Here is a 17,664-nt window from a genome sequence, read left to right as displayed (position 1 = left end):
GTGGTTTTGCCCCTTGCCCTCCCAGGAACCACCTGACTTACGCTTGGGCGCTACCGATAAAGAATTTCCTCAGAGGACCTGAAACTGCTTGAAACTCGTTATTTTGCAGCTTTCAAGTACATGGTGTTGCTTTAAATATTCCCCTCTGGCAAAGGGTCCACATGAGGAACTGCAGGCCCGTTGGTTCCATTATGGGAAGCCACTTCTAACCCTTCCAGCACACTTTAGTCAGTGGCTTTAGCTACAGCTACTAAAGTGCATGTTTCTTTTGGATGGTGCCACTGGTTAGCACATGGAGCATCTAGCTTAAGAAATAAATATGATACTTACTCTTCAAAGCGTGAGTTATCAACCCACTTCCACTGCCACTGTGATTCCTTATTCCGGACTAGTCCAATCCAGTACTGGACATTAGTATTTTTCAGAAAATTCTAGGAAGAAAAGAGTTACATAATGACACCCCTGCATTCAAGTGACTGCGGTGAAGAAGCAGAGAACTGCAGGGAAGGGATTAGCTGGTGGAGAAAAGGATGTTTCCATGAGCACGATCACAGCAGGCAGCCTGAGCCCAGCTGTGCCGCCGGGCAGGAGCCGCCTGTGGTAAGTGCCTCCCGGCTGGAGCCTGCACCTCACACCCCCTCCCGCACCCCAACCCCCTGCCCCAGATCAGAATCCCCCTCCTGCACCCCAACTCCCTCCCAGACCCTGCACCCCCTCCTGCAACCCAACCCCCTGCCCCAGATCAGAATCCCCCTGCTGCACCTCAACTCCCTCCCAGACCCCGCACTCCCTCCCGCACCCCAACCCCCTGCCCCAGATCAGAATCCCCCTCCTGCACCCCAACTCCCTCCCAGACCCCGCACCCCCTCCCGCACCCCAACCCCCTGCCCCAGATCAGAATCCCCCTCCTGCACCCCAACTCCCTCCCAGACCCTGCACCCACTCCCGCACCCCAACCCCCTGCCCCAGATCAGAATCCCCCTCCTGCACCCCAACTCCCTCCCAGACCCCGCACCCCCTCCCGCACCCCAACCCCCTGCCCCAGATCAGAATCCCCCTCCTGAACCCCAACTCCCTCCCAGACCCCGCACCCCAACCCCCTGCCCCAGATCAGAATCCTCCTCCTGCACCCCAACTCCCTCCCAGACCCCGCACCCCCTCCCGCACCCCAACCCCCTGCCCCAGATCAGATATGAAGAAAATTATGACTCAATTGGCACTAAGGGGACTTAGTGGGACAGCTCCCATGACTCGAGTACCAGCACTGAGGGATAGAGCTTGTTCCAGAAGGACAGATATGGGGACAAAGGAGGAGGTGTTTGCTGTAGGTCAGGAACGTGCACACTTGCCGCGAGGCGAAGTACGTGGCAGAACTACTGAGAGTCTCTGGGTGAGGATAACAAGGGAAAAGAACAGCAGAGATCTTATGGATGGGCGTTGTCTGTTATAGACACCAGATCAGGACGAGGAAGTGGACAAGTCATTCCACAAGCAGGTAACAGGATTAGCTAAGACGCATGAGCTCGTATTAATGGGGGATTTTAACTTCCCTGGTATCTGTTGTAAGACTGTTACAACAAGCCATAACATGCAAGTTCTTAGCACGTGAGGGGACAGCTTTCTGATTCAGGAGGAGTTGAGCAAACAACGAGGGGGTCATCCATGTTGGATCTGGTGTTGACCAACAGGGATGAACCAGTTGCGACCGTGAAGGTGGGCGGGAGCTTGGGAGGAAGTGACCATGATCTGATGGAATTCAAGACCCTAAGGAAAGGAGGACACGAGAACAGCAAAACAAGGACACTGGACTTCAGAAAGGCGGATTTCAGCGGAGTCAGCGAAATCGCAGGCAGGGTCCCGTGGAGGGGAGAGAAGGAGTCGAAGGGGGCTGGCAGTTCCTAAGAGCTGTAACACTCAGGCTATTCGGAGGCAGAGGAGAGAGAAGAGGAGCGGCAGGAGGCCAATGTGGCTACACGAGGAGCTTTCTAGCTCTCTACAAACCCATAGGGACAAATCCAGGGAACGGAGGGCGGGGCACGGCTCCAAGGGAGTGGACATGGCAATAGTGCAAGCATGTAGGGACAAAATCAGGAAAGCCAAGGCAAGGAACGAGTTACAGCTGGCAAGGAATGTTAGAGACAACAGGAAGGGGGGTTCTTCAAATCTGTCAGACACAAAAGAACAATCCAGGACAGTGCGGGTGCGCTGCTCAGTGGAGAAGGTGAGCTGGTAACGCTCCTCCAGCCCCTGGATCATTGCCATTGCTCTTCTCTGAGCCCCTGCCTATTTGCCAACGCCCCCCCCCGCCCAGCCTGGAGACACCCCCTCTTTACGCAGTGTTCCGGCTGCGCTCGCTCCGGCCGTGCATGTACCGTACCGGCATTGCCCTCGAGTCCCAGGATTTGGTGATAAGAAGCCGAGCAGAGTTCCCTTCGCAGTCTTTCTTGCTTTCTTCCCAAGTCTTCTCCTCCTTCGAGACGAACAAGCACTTTCCTCTGTACAACACCCAGTCTGCCGGGCAGCAGCCTGGAGGGAAGAGGGGGTGAGAGGCTCAGAGGCGCTCCTGGCCCTGAGTGCAGCTAACAGGCTCATGCCCTGGGCCGTACAAAGAAGGCCTGGTCCCTCCCCAGGGGCTCACACTCCCCCAGACTCCAGGCTGCCCCAGGAGCTGCTCCGAGCAGGTGGAGGGTGGGGGGGGGGGGAGGGTTCTCGAGGGTTTGGGGCAGGCTGGGAGCTGAGTCCAGGGCTCAGATACAAGTGTAACTGTTCATGGGGTTCAACATTTCCCTGTCCTTTCGCTCTCCCCCACCCCCGGGGATTCAGCCACCGTGAGGACGTGGACACTGCTCCGTTACAGCTCTGGCCGGAGGGCTGGGCAGTGATGCGCGGACAGACTGAGCCCTTCTAGGGATCGGGCTGTTTCCCTCGTTCTGACAGAGCTCCTTGTTCCGTGTGAGCAGACGGCGACGCGCTGCCCTTGTCACCTGGCAGCCGCCTCCTCCCCGTGCCCTGCTCTGCCCGTTGGCAGGGCCCCAGGCTGTCTGCGATGGTGCGTCGTCCTCAGGGCTGGGATTCTGCCCTTGGCGAGGGTGCAGGGCCCTGGGTGTCTCCACCGCACCAGAGCCCCGGCTGGAGAGTCGCCCAGCTCGCCTGCCTGGGAGCCCGGGCCAGGACTGGCAGGGGCAGCCTCAGGGAAGCTGATCTCATTTTTTATTGCCTGGGATAGTTTCTTTGCCTGGGGTGGTTGAAGCACCAAGCGCGTCACGGGCACAAAATATGACTCAACCTGCCCCGTGTGTGGGCATTTGCTACAAAAAGTCCCAAAGGCGAACGGGCCGTTGTGTGCTGGGCCCCATGGGCTGTTTGTGCGCGTCGCCCACTTCTGAACACATGGGAGAGAGGCCTGGACCTGGATTGTGGGGCTGCAGGTCGGGTCTGAGGAGCGCCAGCAGATCGGGGGGGTGGGGGCAGGGAGAGCAGGGGGGTGCAAGCAGAGCTCAGTGGTGGAGAAGCAGCCCGAATTCAGTTAGTCCAGGTGTTATCTCTTAGCCAGACTGAATCATGGGAGCTCGGCTGACTAATTAGCATGTTCATAGTTTGTATTTGGCCAGCACCCTTTCTCCAAAGATCCTAGCTTGTGTCTACAGATAAACCGTTAGACAGGCTACATGTGGCAGGCATTGCTTCGTGCACCCCTGAGATGCAGCCACCTCTGGGGTGGGATGCAGCGTGTTTAACAGCTGAAACAGCAGGGGGATTTAGGGGAGCTGGTTGGAACTGGGCCAGGACAGCGGGTTCACGTCCCAACTCTTATTCCATGGAACCAGCCAGTGCCCACCACCCGGGGTTTTCTGTCTCGTCTCCAGCACTGATTACCCCCCCACACCCCGCCCTCGCCATCAATACACACCCACTCCCCTGCACCATGCAGACCTGGGGGCCAGCACTGCCTGGGGGAAGAGCTGCCCCTCCTGAATGACCAGAGCCACTTGCTGCAGCACGGCCCTGGCCCTGGGTGCTCCCCCGCCCCAGGGCTCAGCTGTCCCTGCTGGGGGGTGGGGGCCCCAGTGACCCCCGCCCCAGGAAGGCAGTACCTGTCTGCTCGCAGGGGCGGATGCTGGACAGGGCGCTCTCCATTTGGTTCAGCTTCTCTTTAATTTCTCTCTTCTCCTCCTGTACCCTCGCCAGCTCCTCCTTCGTTCCCTCTAATGCGGCATCCCGCTCTCGCAGCTGCTCCTGGGTGCTGTTCTCCTCCTGCCTCGCCTGCCCTAGCTCCCGCCTGGCCTGCTCCAGCTCCTGCCTGGCCTGCTCCAGCTCCCGCCTGGCCTGCTCCAGCTCCTGCCTGGCCTGCTCCAGCTCCCTCGCCGTCTGCACCAGGGTAGCCTCCTTGGTGCTGACTTGCTGGGAGAGGTGGCTGCTCTCGGCCTCGTGCGCTCGGGACGCCTGCTGCAGATGCTGGGAAACCTGCCAGTCTGCAGGGGACAGACAGCGTGAGCCTGGCCGGACACAGGGGCGCATGTGCTCCGGCATAGGCCGACGGGCACGTGCCAGCAGGGCAGGGTGGGGCCGGGAGGGCAACTCGAGAACTGGGCTCACTCATCCACCCCAGCAGGGCCCCAGGGGGACAGGGACCCTCCCGACCGTGGAGAACAGCCCCATAATGCTGTTGTATCAACCAGGCAAGGTACTAACAAGCTTCAACAGGACTTTATTTTTGAAGTGGAAACCTCTTTACCAAGCTGCTGCTGCACCCTCGGTAGCTTTCTCCCAGCCTCTCAACTCCTCCCCGCTCCTTCCTGGTTCCTGTCCTTTCAGACTCCCAACAGCCAGAGCTCCCAATTCTAATAATTACAAGCAACATCTTAACACCACATCCCCGCCTCTCTTAAGAAACTCTCCCAATTAAAATAAACATTATTGTTCTAACCACAGGAACAAATATGAAACAAGACACTATACTGTTGGCAGAAATATGACACTGAAAACACCGTAGATACTACATAACATAGTCTCTAGTCCAGACAGGTGGTCGTCTGGGTCTGACAGGCCGTCTCTCAAGCCCCAGTTCCAGGTCAATGTCTTGTTGTGTTGGCACCACGGTGAAGCCATCCCATGCAGACTGGGCGTTGGCATAATCTCCTCTTGGTGCATAGGCAGGTGCAAGATAAGAAGCATTCCATACCCACCCATCAGAAAGTCGATAGGTGTAAGGTCCCTTCTTCTCTATGATTTTAAGAGGAGCTGTGAATTTATGGTCCCCTTTGCGTAAAGTTCCAGGTTTTCGTATTCTCACGAAGGAACCACACTCAAACTTTGGTTCCTTAGCACCCCGCCGCTTGTCTGTGAAAGCCTTAGACTTTGCTTGGTTCTGTTCAACTGTTTTTCTGACATCATCCTCGGTTGGGTGTGACGAAGTGGGACTGTTCTTAATGTTTCCTCTGAATAGTGTGGGGGTGCCTCAGTTTCCCCTAGGCAGTTCTTAAGTATCTAGGGGGTGGAGTAAGGGTGTATGATCATTGCAGAGCCCTAGAGGGCATGTGTGTGCAGGAGTCTGGACACAGAGAATGGCCGACACCCTGTTTCCTGGCAACTGATGGCCTGAGCCCTTCCCCCCCTGCAAGGTGAGAGCTGAAGGGTTGGAGAACAAAGGATTCAGGTGACCACCTGGCCCAGGAAAGGAACAAAGCCCAGAGGAGGAGGGGCTGGAGGGGGTTTTCAGTTTGGGGCTGGCTGGGACATGGAGTGAAGTGCAGACGGGGTTGTCTGGCTCACTGCCCCCCCAAAATGGACCCAGCTGAGGGGTCCCGTTCTCTGCACCTGCAAGCTCTGTTTTAGACCATGTTCCTGTCGTCTAATAAACCTTCTGTTTTACTGGCTGGCTGAGAGTCACGTCTGACTGCGAAGTTGGGGGGCAGGACCCTCTGGCTTCCCCAGGAGCCCCGCCTGAGTGGACTCGCTGGGGGGAAGCGCAGGGAGGGGCAGAGGATGCTGAATGCTCCGAGGTCAGACCCAGGAAGGTGGAAGCTGTGTGAGCTGTGTGTCCTGAAGACAGGCTGCTCACAGAAAGGCGACTGCCCCAGAGTCCTGACTGGCTTCATGGGGAGCAGTTCCAGAGCATCGCCCAGGGACTCCGTGACATTGGGGCATCAGGTCGTGCCTTTAACAATCCAACAATGTTCAGTTTAGTATTCATCTGTTTCCCATGCAGTAACTCTGCAGGCAATCTTTGCGTGGTGGAATGTCGTGTAGCCCGGTGTGCTTGCAAGAAATCAGTTGTGAAGGGTATCCACAATCGCCCTTCCAGTTTAGCCATTTGCAAACTCTCTTTCAAACTTCTGTTAAATCATTCAATTTCCCTACTGGCTTGAGGGTACTATAGGGATGACCTTCTGTGTAAAATGTTCCTCTGTGCTAGAAAAGTTTCAAACTCCAGGGAAGTAAATTGACTACCATTATCTGAAACCAGTTCTTGGGGTTACCTTCCCTGCTAAAAACTGAAGAGAGGAACTTAATTACTGTAGCAGAAGAGATTTGCGTTGTAAACGCCACCTCAGGCCATTTACTGAAATAGTCTATTAAGGTGATGGCATAATGGCAGCCAATTGGAGCAGTATCAAAGGGTCCTACAATGTCAATTTCCACTTTTTCCCATGCAGATTCAGGAAGAGGAACAGGCTGTAATGGAGGGGTACATGTCACTGCTCTCTTATCATGCATTTGGCAAGTGACACAGGATTTTATGAGTGCTTCAGTTTGAGAGTCCATCCCTGGCCACCAATACAGATCCCGTAGTCGTTGTTTGGTTTGGACAATTCCTGGATGAGTATCGTGTGCCTGGTGTATGAGTTTTGACTAATTCTTCTGGCACAAGGAGCCGGTGTGTACCTGGTAGCACACAGCCATCAAACAAAGTTCATCCTGAACTCTAAAATAAGGCAGCAAAACCGGGTCAAGGTTTTTAGGGTGACTGGGCCATCTCTTTGTCAGAAATTCCCGTAGTTTTTGTTGAACTGGACACGCTGAACAAGCAGCTTGAAATTGTTCTCTTGTAACTGCAGTGAGAGCGCTTGTAATAAGCGCAACCACGACATCCTCATCCTCCGGTGGACCATCTGGTGAAGGCAAAGGCAGGCGAGAAAGGCAATCGGGGACCACGTTTTGGTTTCCAGGCTTATATTCCCGTTCATAACTGAAAGAGAGTAGTCCTGCAGACCCTCGAGCAATACGGTACCCTGCTCTTCCCAGTCCTTTCGTGGTGAGCAACGTCGTCAAAGGGCTGTGGTCTGTGCGCAACTTGAACCTGCGGCCCCACGGGTAAGTTCTCCATCTTTCCGTAGCCCAGACACAAGCAAGTGCTTCTTTTTGGACTGTAGAATATTTCCTCTCAGCATTACTTAGTCTCCTTGAACCAAACGCAACCGTCCTCTCTGTGTTGTCCTCACGCAGTTGTGTGACAACAGCCCCAAGGCCATAATCAGAAGCATCAGTAGTTACAATTGAGGGCAATGCAGGACTGAACAGTGCAAGTACTGGACTATGTACAATCAAGTCTTTCACCGTTTCGAAACTAGCTTGTGCGTCTTCTTGTCCACACTAAGGTTGAACTTCTCCGTAGTAATTCCCGTAACGGTTCAATGACAGAAGCATAACTGGAAATGAATTTTGCATACCAGGAGGTAAGACCCAAGAATGAATGTAAGGTTTGCAAATCTGTTGGAGGAGGAGCATTTGAAATTGCCAGGATATGATCTGGATCAGGTTTTAGTCCAGCCTGTGAAATTGTATGCCCCAGAAAGGAGAGTTCAGTTTGTCTAAATTTGCATTTGGACCTATTGAGTTTGAGGCCTGCTTTGCTGAGGCAGTTTAGTACAGACTGCAGGTTATTGTCATGCTCCTCAGAAGTATTTCCAAACATGATAATATCATCCAGATAGCACTGAACTCCATGTTGATTCTTCAGAATCAATGACATCATTTTTTGGAAGGCACTTGGGGCAGATGCGAGACCATATGGAACACGTTTAAAACGAAATAGTCCCTTATGTGTAATAAATGCTGTGAGGTCTCTGCTATCTTCATGCAACGTAACCTGGTGGTATGCGCTCTGCAAATCAAGAGCAGAAAACATCTTTGCTCCACGGAGTTCTGCAAATGCTTCTTCTATGTGAGGAAGAGGATGGCTGTCAATCACAATAGCTTTATTTGGCTCCCTTAAGTTCACACAAAGGCGAATGCCTCCACCCTTCTTCTGCGCAACTACGACAGGTGAAACCCATTCCGAGGAGTCGATCTCTTCAATAATGTCCTTTTGAACAAGTTTTCTCAGTTCCTCTGAAACAGCTTCCCTGCCTGAAAATGGTAAGCACTGTAACTTCTGTTGTACAGGCATCACATTATTCCACATTTTACCTTTATGCAGAAACCCATAAGCACAGCCGCGTTTCTCCTCAACTTGGTGTTGGGTCCCAGCTGAAACTGGTGTGTGTACCGCAGGAGCGCTTTGCTGAGGAAGATCAATTCGTCCATTAACTACCCTGAGATTTAAAGCAGCCAATAAATCTCTGCCAAGGATAGGAGGGCCTTTGTGGACAATGTAGAACTCTGCAGTTACACAGCAATCACCAAAAGTAACTATTGCTGGCAGGCAGCCATGTACTGGAATATGGTTTTTCAAATAGCACACCAAGTGAAGTCTGGGTTCAGTAAGAGGCACGTCTTTAAAGTAAGGCAGAAAGATGGAATCAGGTAGCATAGATACTGCTGAGCCAGTGTCCGACATTAGCTGAATAGAGTGTGGTTTGCCTGAGGGTATGGCGGAAACGTTTACAGTGCACTTTATTTGTTCTGGAATATGTGCAGTAGTGATTTTGTCCACGCTCAGCACAGTAACATCTGGTATTGTAACTGTATGCACCTGTTGATTGAACTGGCTACTGCGACATACTTGAGCAAAATGTCCAGTCTTTTTGCAATGATTGCACTGAGCTACTTTTGCTGGACATCCTGTGTAGCTTGCAAGGTGTTGTGGGGATCCACAGCAAAAACATGCTTTTACTGTATTTTTAATTTGCTGATTCGGTGGTTTTAGCAACATCTAAACACCACAAATGCCAGAGCCTCCAGCAGCGGTGACGGAGACTCAGGAACGCTGGGCCGAGGCGGTTCAAACAGCTGGGAGGTGAGTGGGGGCTGCAGCCAGCAGGCAGCCTCCGAACCCACAGCGAGGGGCCCCGGGTGCCGGCCAGCGAGGGGCCGGGCAGAGCGCCCTGCAGGCAGCCAGCCAGGGTCAGCCGAGTGCCCGCCCAGCAGCCTTTCCTGGCCCTGCCAGGGACTCGCCTGTGCCCTACAGCCCTTGGCCAGCGGAGCTGGGGAAGCGTCAGCCCCGCCATGCGCTGACTGGCCCCAGCAACATCTGTGCCGGTGGGCGGGTGCCAGGCGGGCAGCGGGTAGAGGGCCCAAGAAACAGGGCCCCGCCCCTCCCCCCATGGGCCCCTCCCCAGAGAGGATTCCCTGACAGGGGCTCCCATGGCTCCCTTGTGACAGGGCCCCCCCAACTGCCCCAGGACAGGGCCCCCCACATTTTCCTGGTAACAGGGCCCCCACTTGCCCTGGGACAGGGCCCCCCACATCTCCCTGGTAAAAGGTCCCCACCTGCTCTGGGACAGGGCCCCCCCACATCTCCCTGGTAACAGGGCCCCTGCCTGCCCCAGGACAGGGCCCCCAAATGCCCCGGACAGGGCCCCCCATGGCTCCCCAGCTGGATCCGTGTTGCTGCTGGGGAGGTTTCCTGAGCTGCAGCCCAAACTCTCCTTTGCTCGGGTTCACCCCTCCCCGCGCCCTGTGTCGCCCTGACCCCCCCCCTCCATGGGGCCCCCTGCCCCCCACATCATCACTCCCCACATGCAGCTCCTTCCCTTTCTCTTCTGGCCAGGCGTTTTGTCCCCACAAGCCCCCCACAGCCCGAGTCCCCTACTCACAGCGAACCCCCAGGCCGATGGTGGTGGCCAGGAGGAAGAGGCAGGTCCCCAGCAAGCCAAGGGGCAGGTACCGTGTGCTCCACCACGGCTCTGCTGGAGAGAACCAGCTGCGTTAACGCGGGGGAACCCTGGGCACCAGGTCCCCCATCCCCTTCCCCCAAGAGGGCAGCGTGCCTGGGAACCCAAACCCACGGCCCAGCTCCCCCCTCCGGCCACCCAGGGAATGGGGCTCAGCCCCCCAGGAGGGCAGTGGGAGCCAGGGGAGAGCTCCCAGTGCTGTGGGGCTGCAGGGACAGGACCCGCCCGGGCTTAGGCTACCAGCTCCGGTTCCCCCACAGTGCGTGGCTGGCAGCCTGGTGGGGTGGGCGCCGAAGGCCTGCCCGTGCAGTGGGCCACGCACCCAGGCTTTGCCCTGTGCTCCTGCCCACCCAGCTGGGGCCTCTGCCCTCACCCAGCCACACTCCCCCATCCCCATCCCCACCAGGAACAGGGACACCCTGCCCAGAGGCCGGGACAGGCTCCTGGGGGCATGGCCAGCACCAGCTGCTGGAGTGCTGGGGAGCGCCCCGTGGGCAGGTCTGGGCTAACCCCAGGTGCTGGGTCATTCCAACCTGATCCCTGAGCCAGCCGGGCGAGGACCCCGCAGACAGAAGAGCCCCAGCAGCCCCCCAAGCCCGTCCCCGGGGCTGGGCCAGGTATCGGGGAGACAGGGGCCAGTTCACTATAGCGCCCGTCCCTGCCCAAGAGGTCTCTTCTCTCTCGTTCGGAGCCTGATGGGGGCCGTGTCGGAGGGGGCTGCGTGGGGGGTCTGAGCTCCTGTGAGTGGGCTCCATGCCCCTTGTGTGGGCTCTCCCCACGCATGCCCCACCAGCCGCTGGATTTCCTCTCTGTGGCCAGGCGGCCTGCTGCAGGCACTGGGCCTGGGGCCTCGTGCCTGGCTGGCTACTCTGGGCGCTCACAGCTCCACTCAGAGCTGGGTGAGCGGCAGGGCCCAGGCCCCAGCCCCTCCGAGCGGCAGGGGGAGGCAGCTCCAGCCGGGCACCCGCAAAGGAGGCTCCAGCGAGCATCGGCCGCAGCAGCCCTGTAGGGCTCCACGCCCCAGGGGCTCTGCAGCCCGTGGGGCACAGGACACAGCCCTTGTTATCCTATACGGCAATTCGTTACCGTGGCCCGCTTGTGTTGAGGTGTGTGCGGATGTAGCTCATGTACATGTTATATGTGTAACCCTTCTGCCCATCAGCGTTGGCAGCAAGAAGGGCCAGGAGGGAAACAATGCAGCATTTTGTTGGGGAAACACCACCAGCGGGATTCATAACACCAACCATGAGCAAAAACCCACCCCCAAGTGAGTTGGGCAGTGTCCTCTTCCTCTCAGGCTCTTAAGTCCAGCAACCCAAAAGTCACCCAAAAGGCAGGGTCAGGAACTCATAGAGCCCCAGAGGGGTGATAAAGGCCGATTTCAGCCGGGCATCTGCATCCAGCGGCACTTGCCAGTAGCCCTTTGTAAGGTCCATGGTGGTGGGGTACCGAGCTCCTCCCAGCTTGTTTAGGAGTTCGTCCGGCCTGGGCATGGGGTAGGCATCAGATACAGTGATGGCATTGAGCTTCCGATAGTTCACACAGAACCAGTCCGACCCGTCCTTTTTGGGGACCAGCACCACCGGCGAGGCCCAAGGGCTGGCAGATGACTGGATCACCCCCAAAGCCAGCATGTCCCGGACCTCTCTTTCCAAGCCCTGAGCAGTTTTCCCTGTGACTCGGAAGGGGGAGCATCTTATCGGCGGGTGCGACCCTGTCTGCACCCGGTGGACAGTCAGATTAGTGCGTCCAGGCTGGTTGGAAAACAGCTGTCGGTACGGATGCAGCACCTCCCTGACCTCAGCTTGCTGGGCAGGGGTTAGCTGATCCGAGAGGGGAATTGTTTCCAGGGGGGGAACCAGCTCTGGTCCCAGGGAATAGATCTTCTAAAGGGTCATCTCCCTGCTCCTCCCAATGTCCACACACGGCCAACACCACATTCCCCCTGGCATAATATGGCTTCATCATATTCACATGGTACACCCGGCAGTGGTGCGCCTGGTTCGACAGCTCCACCACATAGTTTACCTCAGTGAGCTGCTTGACGACCTTGAAAGGGCCCTCCCAGGCGGCCTGTAGTTTGTTCTTTCTCATGGGGATGAGAACCATCACCTGATCCCCGGTGGCGTAGGCCCGGGCCCGCGCTGTGCGGTCATACCAGACCTTCTGCCTCCTCTGGCCAGATTCTCCCTGGCCAGGCCCATGAGTTCAGCCAGTCTCTCTCGGAAGATCAGGACATACTCCACCACTGACTCTCCAGCGGGAGTGGCCTTCCCCTCCCACTCGTCTCTCATCAGGTCCAGGGGGCCCCTCACCCTCCTGCCATATAACAGTTCGAAAGGCGAAAATCCGGTAGACTCCTGGGGCACCTCCCTGTACGCGAACAGCAGGTGAGGTAAGTACTTGTCCCAATCCTGCGGGTGCTGGTTCATAAAGGTTTTCAGCATCATCTTTAGCGTCCCGTTAAACCTCTCCACCAGCCCATTGGACTGGGGGTGATAAGCTGAGGCCCAGTCGTGCCGGACCCCACATTTCTCCCACAAGCACCGGAGCAGGGCCGACATGAAGTTGGAGCCTTGGTCTGTCAAGACTTCCTTGGGGAACCCCACTCGGCTGAAAATGGTCAGGAGCGCATCGGCCACGGTGTCGGCTTCAATGGAAGCTAAGGGCACTGCCTCGGGGTAGCGGGTGGCAAAATCTACCACCACCAGAATGTATTTCTTCCCCGACCGGGTCGTCTTGCTGAGAGGCCCCACGATGTCCATGGCCACCTTCTGGAAAGGCTCCTCTATGATGGGCAAAGGTCTCAAAGCCGCTTTCCCCTTGTCCCGGGCCTTCCCCACCCTCTGACAGGGGTCACAGTATCGGCAATACTGCCGGACCGTGGTAAAGACCCCGGGCCAGTAAAAGTTCTGTAGCAACCTCTGCCGGGTGCGCCGGATTCCCTGGTGCCCTGCGAGGGGGATGTCATGGGCCAGGTACAGGAGCTTGCGGCGATACTTCTGGGGGACCACCAGCTGCCTCCTGATCCCACAGGACTCTACTTCCCTTGTGGGAGCCCATTCTCGGTACAGGAACCCCTTCTCCCACAGGAACCTCTCCTGGCAGCCTCTCCTCATGGTCCGTACCACACTGAGGTCGGCCAGGTCCCTGAGCTTCCGCAAGGAGGGATCTTTCCTCAACTCGGCCTGGAACTCAGCGGCTGGGGAAGGGATGGGGACCGGTTCCCCCTCAGTGGCCAGGTCTGAGGCCTCAGCCTCTCTGAGCCGTGCCCCTCGGCGCTCCCTCCCCACCAGGGTAGGGTCCTGCGCCTCCGGTGTGGTACCCTCCCCGAGGTCAGGGAGCAGTGCCCCTCGCCGGCTCTGGCTACGGGTCACAACCAGGGCGGTCTGGTTGGTCTGCTTGGCCAGTCCTCTAGGTCTCCCCCCATCAAAACCTCAGTGGGCAAATGGTGGTGTACCCCCACATCCTTGGGGCCCTCCTTGGCCCCCCATTTCAGGTGTACCCTTGCCACGGGCACCTTAAATGGGGTCCCGCCCACCCCTGTCAGGGTCAGGTAGGTGTTGGGCACCACCCAATCTGGGGCCACCACCTCAGGCCGGGCCAGCGTCACCTCCGCGCCCGTATCCCAGTATCCATTGACCTTCCTCCCATCCACCTCCAGGGGAACAAGGCACTCTCTCCGGATGGACAGCCCCACGCCCACCCTGTAAACCGAGCACCCTGAGTCCAGAGCCTCCAGCCCTCTGGTGGAGCTGGCCGGGGGTACTCTTCCCTCCTCAGCAGGTGGTAAACTGGTAGCCCCCCTTGCCTGGGTCATCTGCCCCTCGTCCAGCTGGGTCCCTACCCAGTTAACCCTGGGTAGGTTGGGTCTGCTCAGTTTGTCCCTGAGCCCGGGGCACTGGGTCCGTACGTGGCCCCTCTGGCCACAATGATAGCAGCTCAGGTCACGTTGGTCCCCTCGAGCGGGTCGGAGGGGCCCGACACCAGGCATTCCCCTTTGGAGGGGGTTCTCCCTATTTCCCCGCTGGGAGGCCCCATGGTGACTCTCTCTCTGCATCGGGGGGAGGCCTGTTCTTTTGGGACTCCTCCCTGCTACCCCCTGACCGACTGTTCACAAACTCGTCGGCCAGCTGCCCTGCGTGCTGGGGGTTCTCGAGCTTTTTGTCCACCAGCCACAGCCTCAGGTCGGAAGGGCACTGTTCATACAGTTGCTCCAGTACGATTAGGTCCAGCAGGTCCTCTTTAGCTCGGGCCCCAGCTGTCCACTTGCGGGCATATCCCTGCATCCAGTTGACCAGTTGTAGGTAGGTGACCTTAGGCGTTTTACGCTGACTCCGGAACCTTCTCCGGTAAATCTTGGGGGTCAGCCCAAACTCACGGAGCAGGGCCTGTTTGAACAGTTCATAGTCCCCTGCCTCCGCCCCGTCATCCGGCTGTACACCTCCACGGCTTTGGGGTCCAGTAAGGGGGTGAGGAACTGGAGCCTGTCTGCAGGGTCAACCCTGTGCATCTCGCAGGCATTCTCAAAGGCCGTCAGGAAGCTATCTATGTCCTCCCCCTCCTTACGCTGGGCCAGGAAGCACTTATCAAAGCTCCTTGCAGTCTTGGGTCCCCCTCACTCACTGCAGCCGGGGCCCCACTGCTCCACAGCCTGGCCAGCTCCAGTTCATGCTGTCTTTGTTTCTCCTTCTCCTGACGTTCCCTCTCCTTCTCCTCCTGCTCATGTTGACGTTGTTTCTCCTTCTCCTCGTGCTCATGTTGACGTTGTTTTTCATGATCCTCCAGCTCCCTCATTTTCATCTCCCTCTCCCATTCCAGCCACATCCGCTCCAGGGATGGGGAGATCCACTGGGAGGATCCCCTGCTGGCTGCTGGGGTCAGGGTGCCCTCGGTATTTGCTGGGCTTCCCCCAACCCCTCCCCCAGGCCTAGGTAGGAAGGGTCTCGGGATGTCCTCGGCAGCAGTCTGACCCCTCCCAGCCCGGTCAGGCTCTAGGGCCCGCGCTGCGTCCGCCGGGCGGCTTCCCTCGGGGACAGGGATCGGGTCATCCAAGCGATCCCTCTCCTCCAACTGGGCAATCAGCTGTTCCTTGGTGGACCTCCCAATGCGCAGCCCCCTCTGCCTGCACAGCTCCACCAGGTCGCTCTTCAGGCGTTTAGCGTACATCTCCCTGCTGGCCACTCGCAGGCCGGGCAGCTTTCCACGGTTTCCAGGAAAAGCCCCTAGTGTGCCAGTCCTTCTTGAGGTCACCACCTCTTTGCCAGGGTCGAGCTGCAGACTCCTCCGCCCCTGGGACCGCTCGCTGCAATCCCCCGGGGAACCCTGTTAGTGCAAAAGTTCTTCTCTCTGGTCACACATTCCCAGGGGTTAACCGCCCCCGGAAACCATCTCTCTCTGAATCTTCAGCACGCCCGGTCCCCGTCAATCCCCCTTCGTTTTACTGTTCCCCAGTCACTTACTGCAGGAAGCGCTGTTCACAGGGTACAGTACATCCCACCGCTACCACCAGTTGTCACGGAGTGTGGGGGAGTCCAGGCCCTGCACCCCTCTTCCTGGGATTCACTGAGACTCTCAGCCAGCCAGTAAAACAGAAGGTTTATTGGACAATAGGAACACAGCCCCCAACAGAGCTTGTGGGTACAACCAGGACCCCTCAGTCAAGTCCTTCTGGGGGAGCAGGGAGCGTAGACCCCAGCCCTGGGGTTCCCTGCGTTCCTCCACCCAGCCCCAAACTGAAACTAAACCCCCGCAGCAGGCTCCCTCCTGCAGCCTCTGTTCACATTCCTGGGCAGAGGTGTCACCTCCCCCTCCCCCTCCTGGCTCAGGTGACAGGCTCTCAGGTCTCCCATCCCCAGGGCACATTCCCAGGTCAACACTCCCCCCTCCCTGCTGAGTCACATCGTCACACTAATGTCTTACAGGAGACAGGCCTGTCGGCTGACTCTCACTGCAGCAGCTAAATATCATGAAGGGAAGGAAGGAAAAGGCAAGCTAGCTCTATGGGCTACGCTCCCAGCCTGGGCAAGGAGACACCCCCGGGGCCAAGCCACACCCTGGGGTCCCTTGGTGGGGATTCCTGCAAACAGTCCCCTCAGCCCCACAGATTGGCTCCCCCTTGTCCTGCACCGCTCCTCCAGCCCTCCAGCAGTGGGGCTGCTCCAGTGGGGTGGGGAGTGGGGCAGGCTGTGCAAGGCTGTGCCGGGGGGGCTCCAGCGCTTTCCTGGCAGGGATCTGGTGACATAGGCACCGCTGCAGGGTGTGATGGCGAGCGGCTCTCCTCTCCAGAGCCCCTGGCACCCAGCCCTGCAGAGCTCGGCTGAGGGCTTGGGGGCCATACTAAGGGGGGGCCCCTCAGGGCACAGCCACCTGGGTAAGGTCCCCTCTGGGGGCCTGAGCCAGCACAGTGGGGGGTCCTAGACTTAGAGCCCAGTCATAGGCTCGCACCCGGCACCGCTGCCGGACGGCGTCTCACTCGCTCCCCGGGGTTTCCTCCCGCTCTCCAGTCATTGCTGCGACGCGTCCGGCCCCCAGCATCCTTCATAGAACGCAGCCCCTGGAGCTGGTGCGGGATCCCGGGTCGGCCTCACCAACCCCTGCCCCCCGCCTACTCCCCTCTTTGTGCACCCCAGGGTCGCGTTAGCCCCTTGTGCCACAGCATCGCGCTGGGTGCTCGTCTTCCCTTTGTCCACTGTGACTCCAATTCCCCCTCCGAGTCGCTGCTTCCCAGATACAGCCCCGCTCTGCACGCCAGCTGCGGTCCTGCTCCCCGCGGGGAGGACTCTGCCTCTGTGTGCCTGGGCCCAGCTGACCAAGCGATCCCGCTCGCTCTGTGTGCCAGGCCTGGGGACGGGGCAGGGTCCCTGCAAAGGGAGCAGGAGGCCCCTGGGTGCCTGCCCGGCTTGCTCCCCCCGGGACCCCTGGGCTAGGGGCAGGGCGAACAGCCACACACTCACCTTTGCTCTGCTCCGCCCCTTGCCCCCGCCTCACCTCCCCAGGCTGGGCCAGCTGGATGTTCTCGTAGGTGAGCTCTGCCTCCTCCTCGTCTGCGGGCGCTGCAGGGAGAGGGCGCTGGTCAGTCTGCAGGCCTGGCTCAGGCAGGGGGCGGCACCGCGCAGGGGGCAGGTCAGCTCTTACCTGCCTCCCGCGCCCTGGAGCACACGCTGCTCCCCACAGGGGCCTTCACGAACTTCAGGTCGGCATAAACGACGCTCTGGGCCATCTGGGAGCCGGCTGCAGCTCCGGGGCTCGCTGGGGAGGGGCTGGCAGTGCCTGTGCAGTGCTGGGTAGAGAGGACCCGGCTGTGCCCGCGGTGCCGGCTGTGTGGGAACCGGCTGTGCCCGCGGCGTCGGCTGTGGAGGGACCGGCTGTGCCCGCGGCGTCGGCTGTGGAGGGATCGGCTGTGCCCACGGTGCCGGCTGTGGAGGGACCGGCTGTGCCCGCGGCGTCGGCTGTGGAGGGATCGGCTGTGCCCGCGGCGTCGGCTGCGGAGGGACCGGCTGTGCCCCCGGCGCTGCAGAGGATCTAGCTCACTCGCTCTGTGGCAGAAGAAAAGGGATCTCACAGACAGCAGGAAGCAGAAGTTTGCATAGAGCTGGGAGCAGGTGGG

The 17,664-nt window shown here is 58.5% G+C and overlaps 1 protein-coding gene across 1 annotated transcript in view; it reads right to left on the bottom strand.

Moving 5' to 3' along the window:
• Positions 1–17,664, bottom strand: part of CD72 (CD72 molecule) — a 27,285-nt gene extending 9,621 nt beyond the window's left edge. Inside the window, exons 1-6 of the mRNA XM_075128311.1 lie at positions 17,193–17,664; positions 17,012–17,110; positions 9,978–10,067; positions 4,095–4,472; positions 2,378–2,526; positions 331–431 (exon numbers count right to left, since the gene is read on the bottom strand). Coding sequence (XP_074984412.1) covers positions 331–431; positions 2,378–2,526; positions 4,095–4,472; positions 9,978–10,067; positions 17,012–17,110; positions 17,193–17,277 — 902 coding nt within the window. The 5' untranslated portion in view covers positions 17,278–17,664. The remainder of the gene's footprint in view (positions 1–330; positions 432–2,377; positions 2,527–4,094; positions 4,473–9,977; positions 10,068–17,011; positions 17,111–17,192) is intronic.

Source organism: Caretta caretta, chromosome 5, assembly GCF_965140235.1.
Source record: "Caretta caretta isolate rCarCar2 chromosome 5, rCarCar1.hap1, whole genome shotgun sequence".
NCBI lineage: Eukaryota > Metazoa > Chordata > Testudines > Cheloniidae > Caretta > Caretta caretta.
This window is presented reverse-complemented; position numbering and strand designations above follow the sequence as displayed.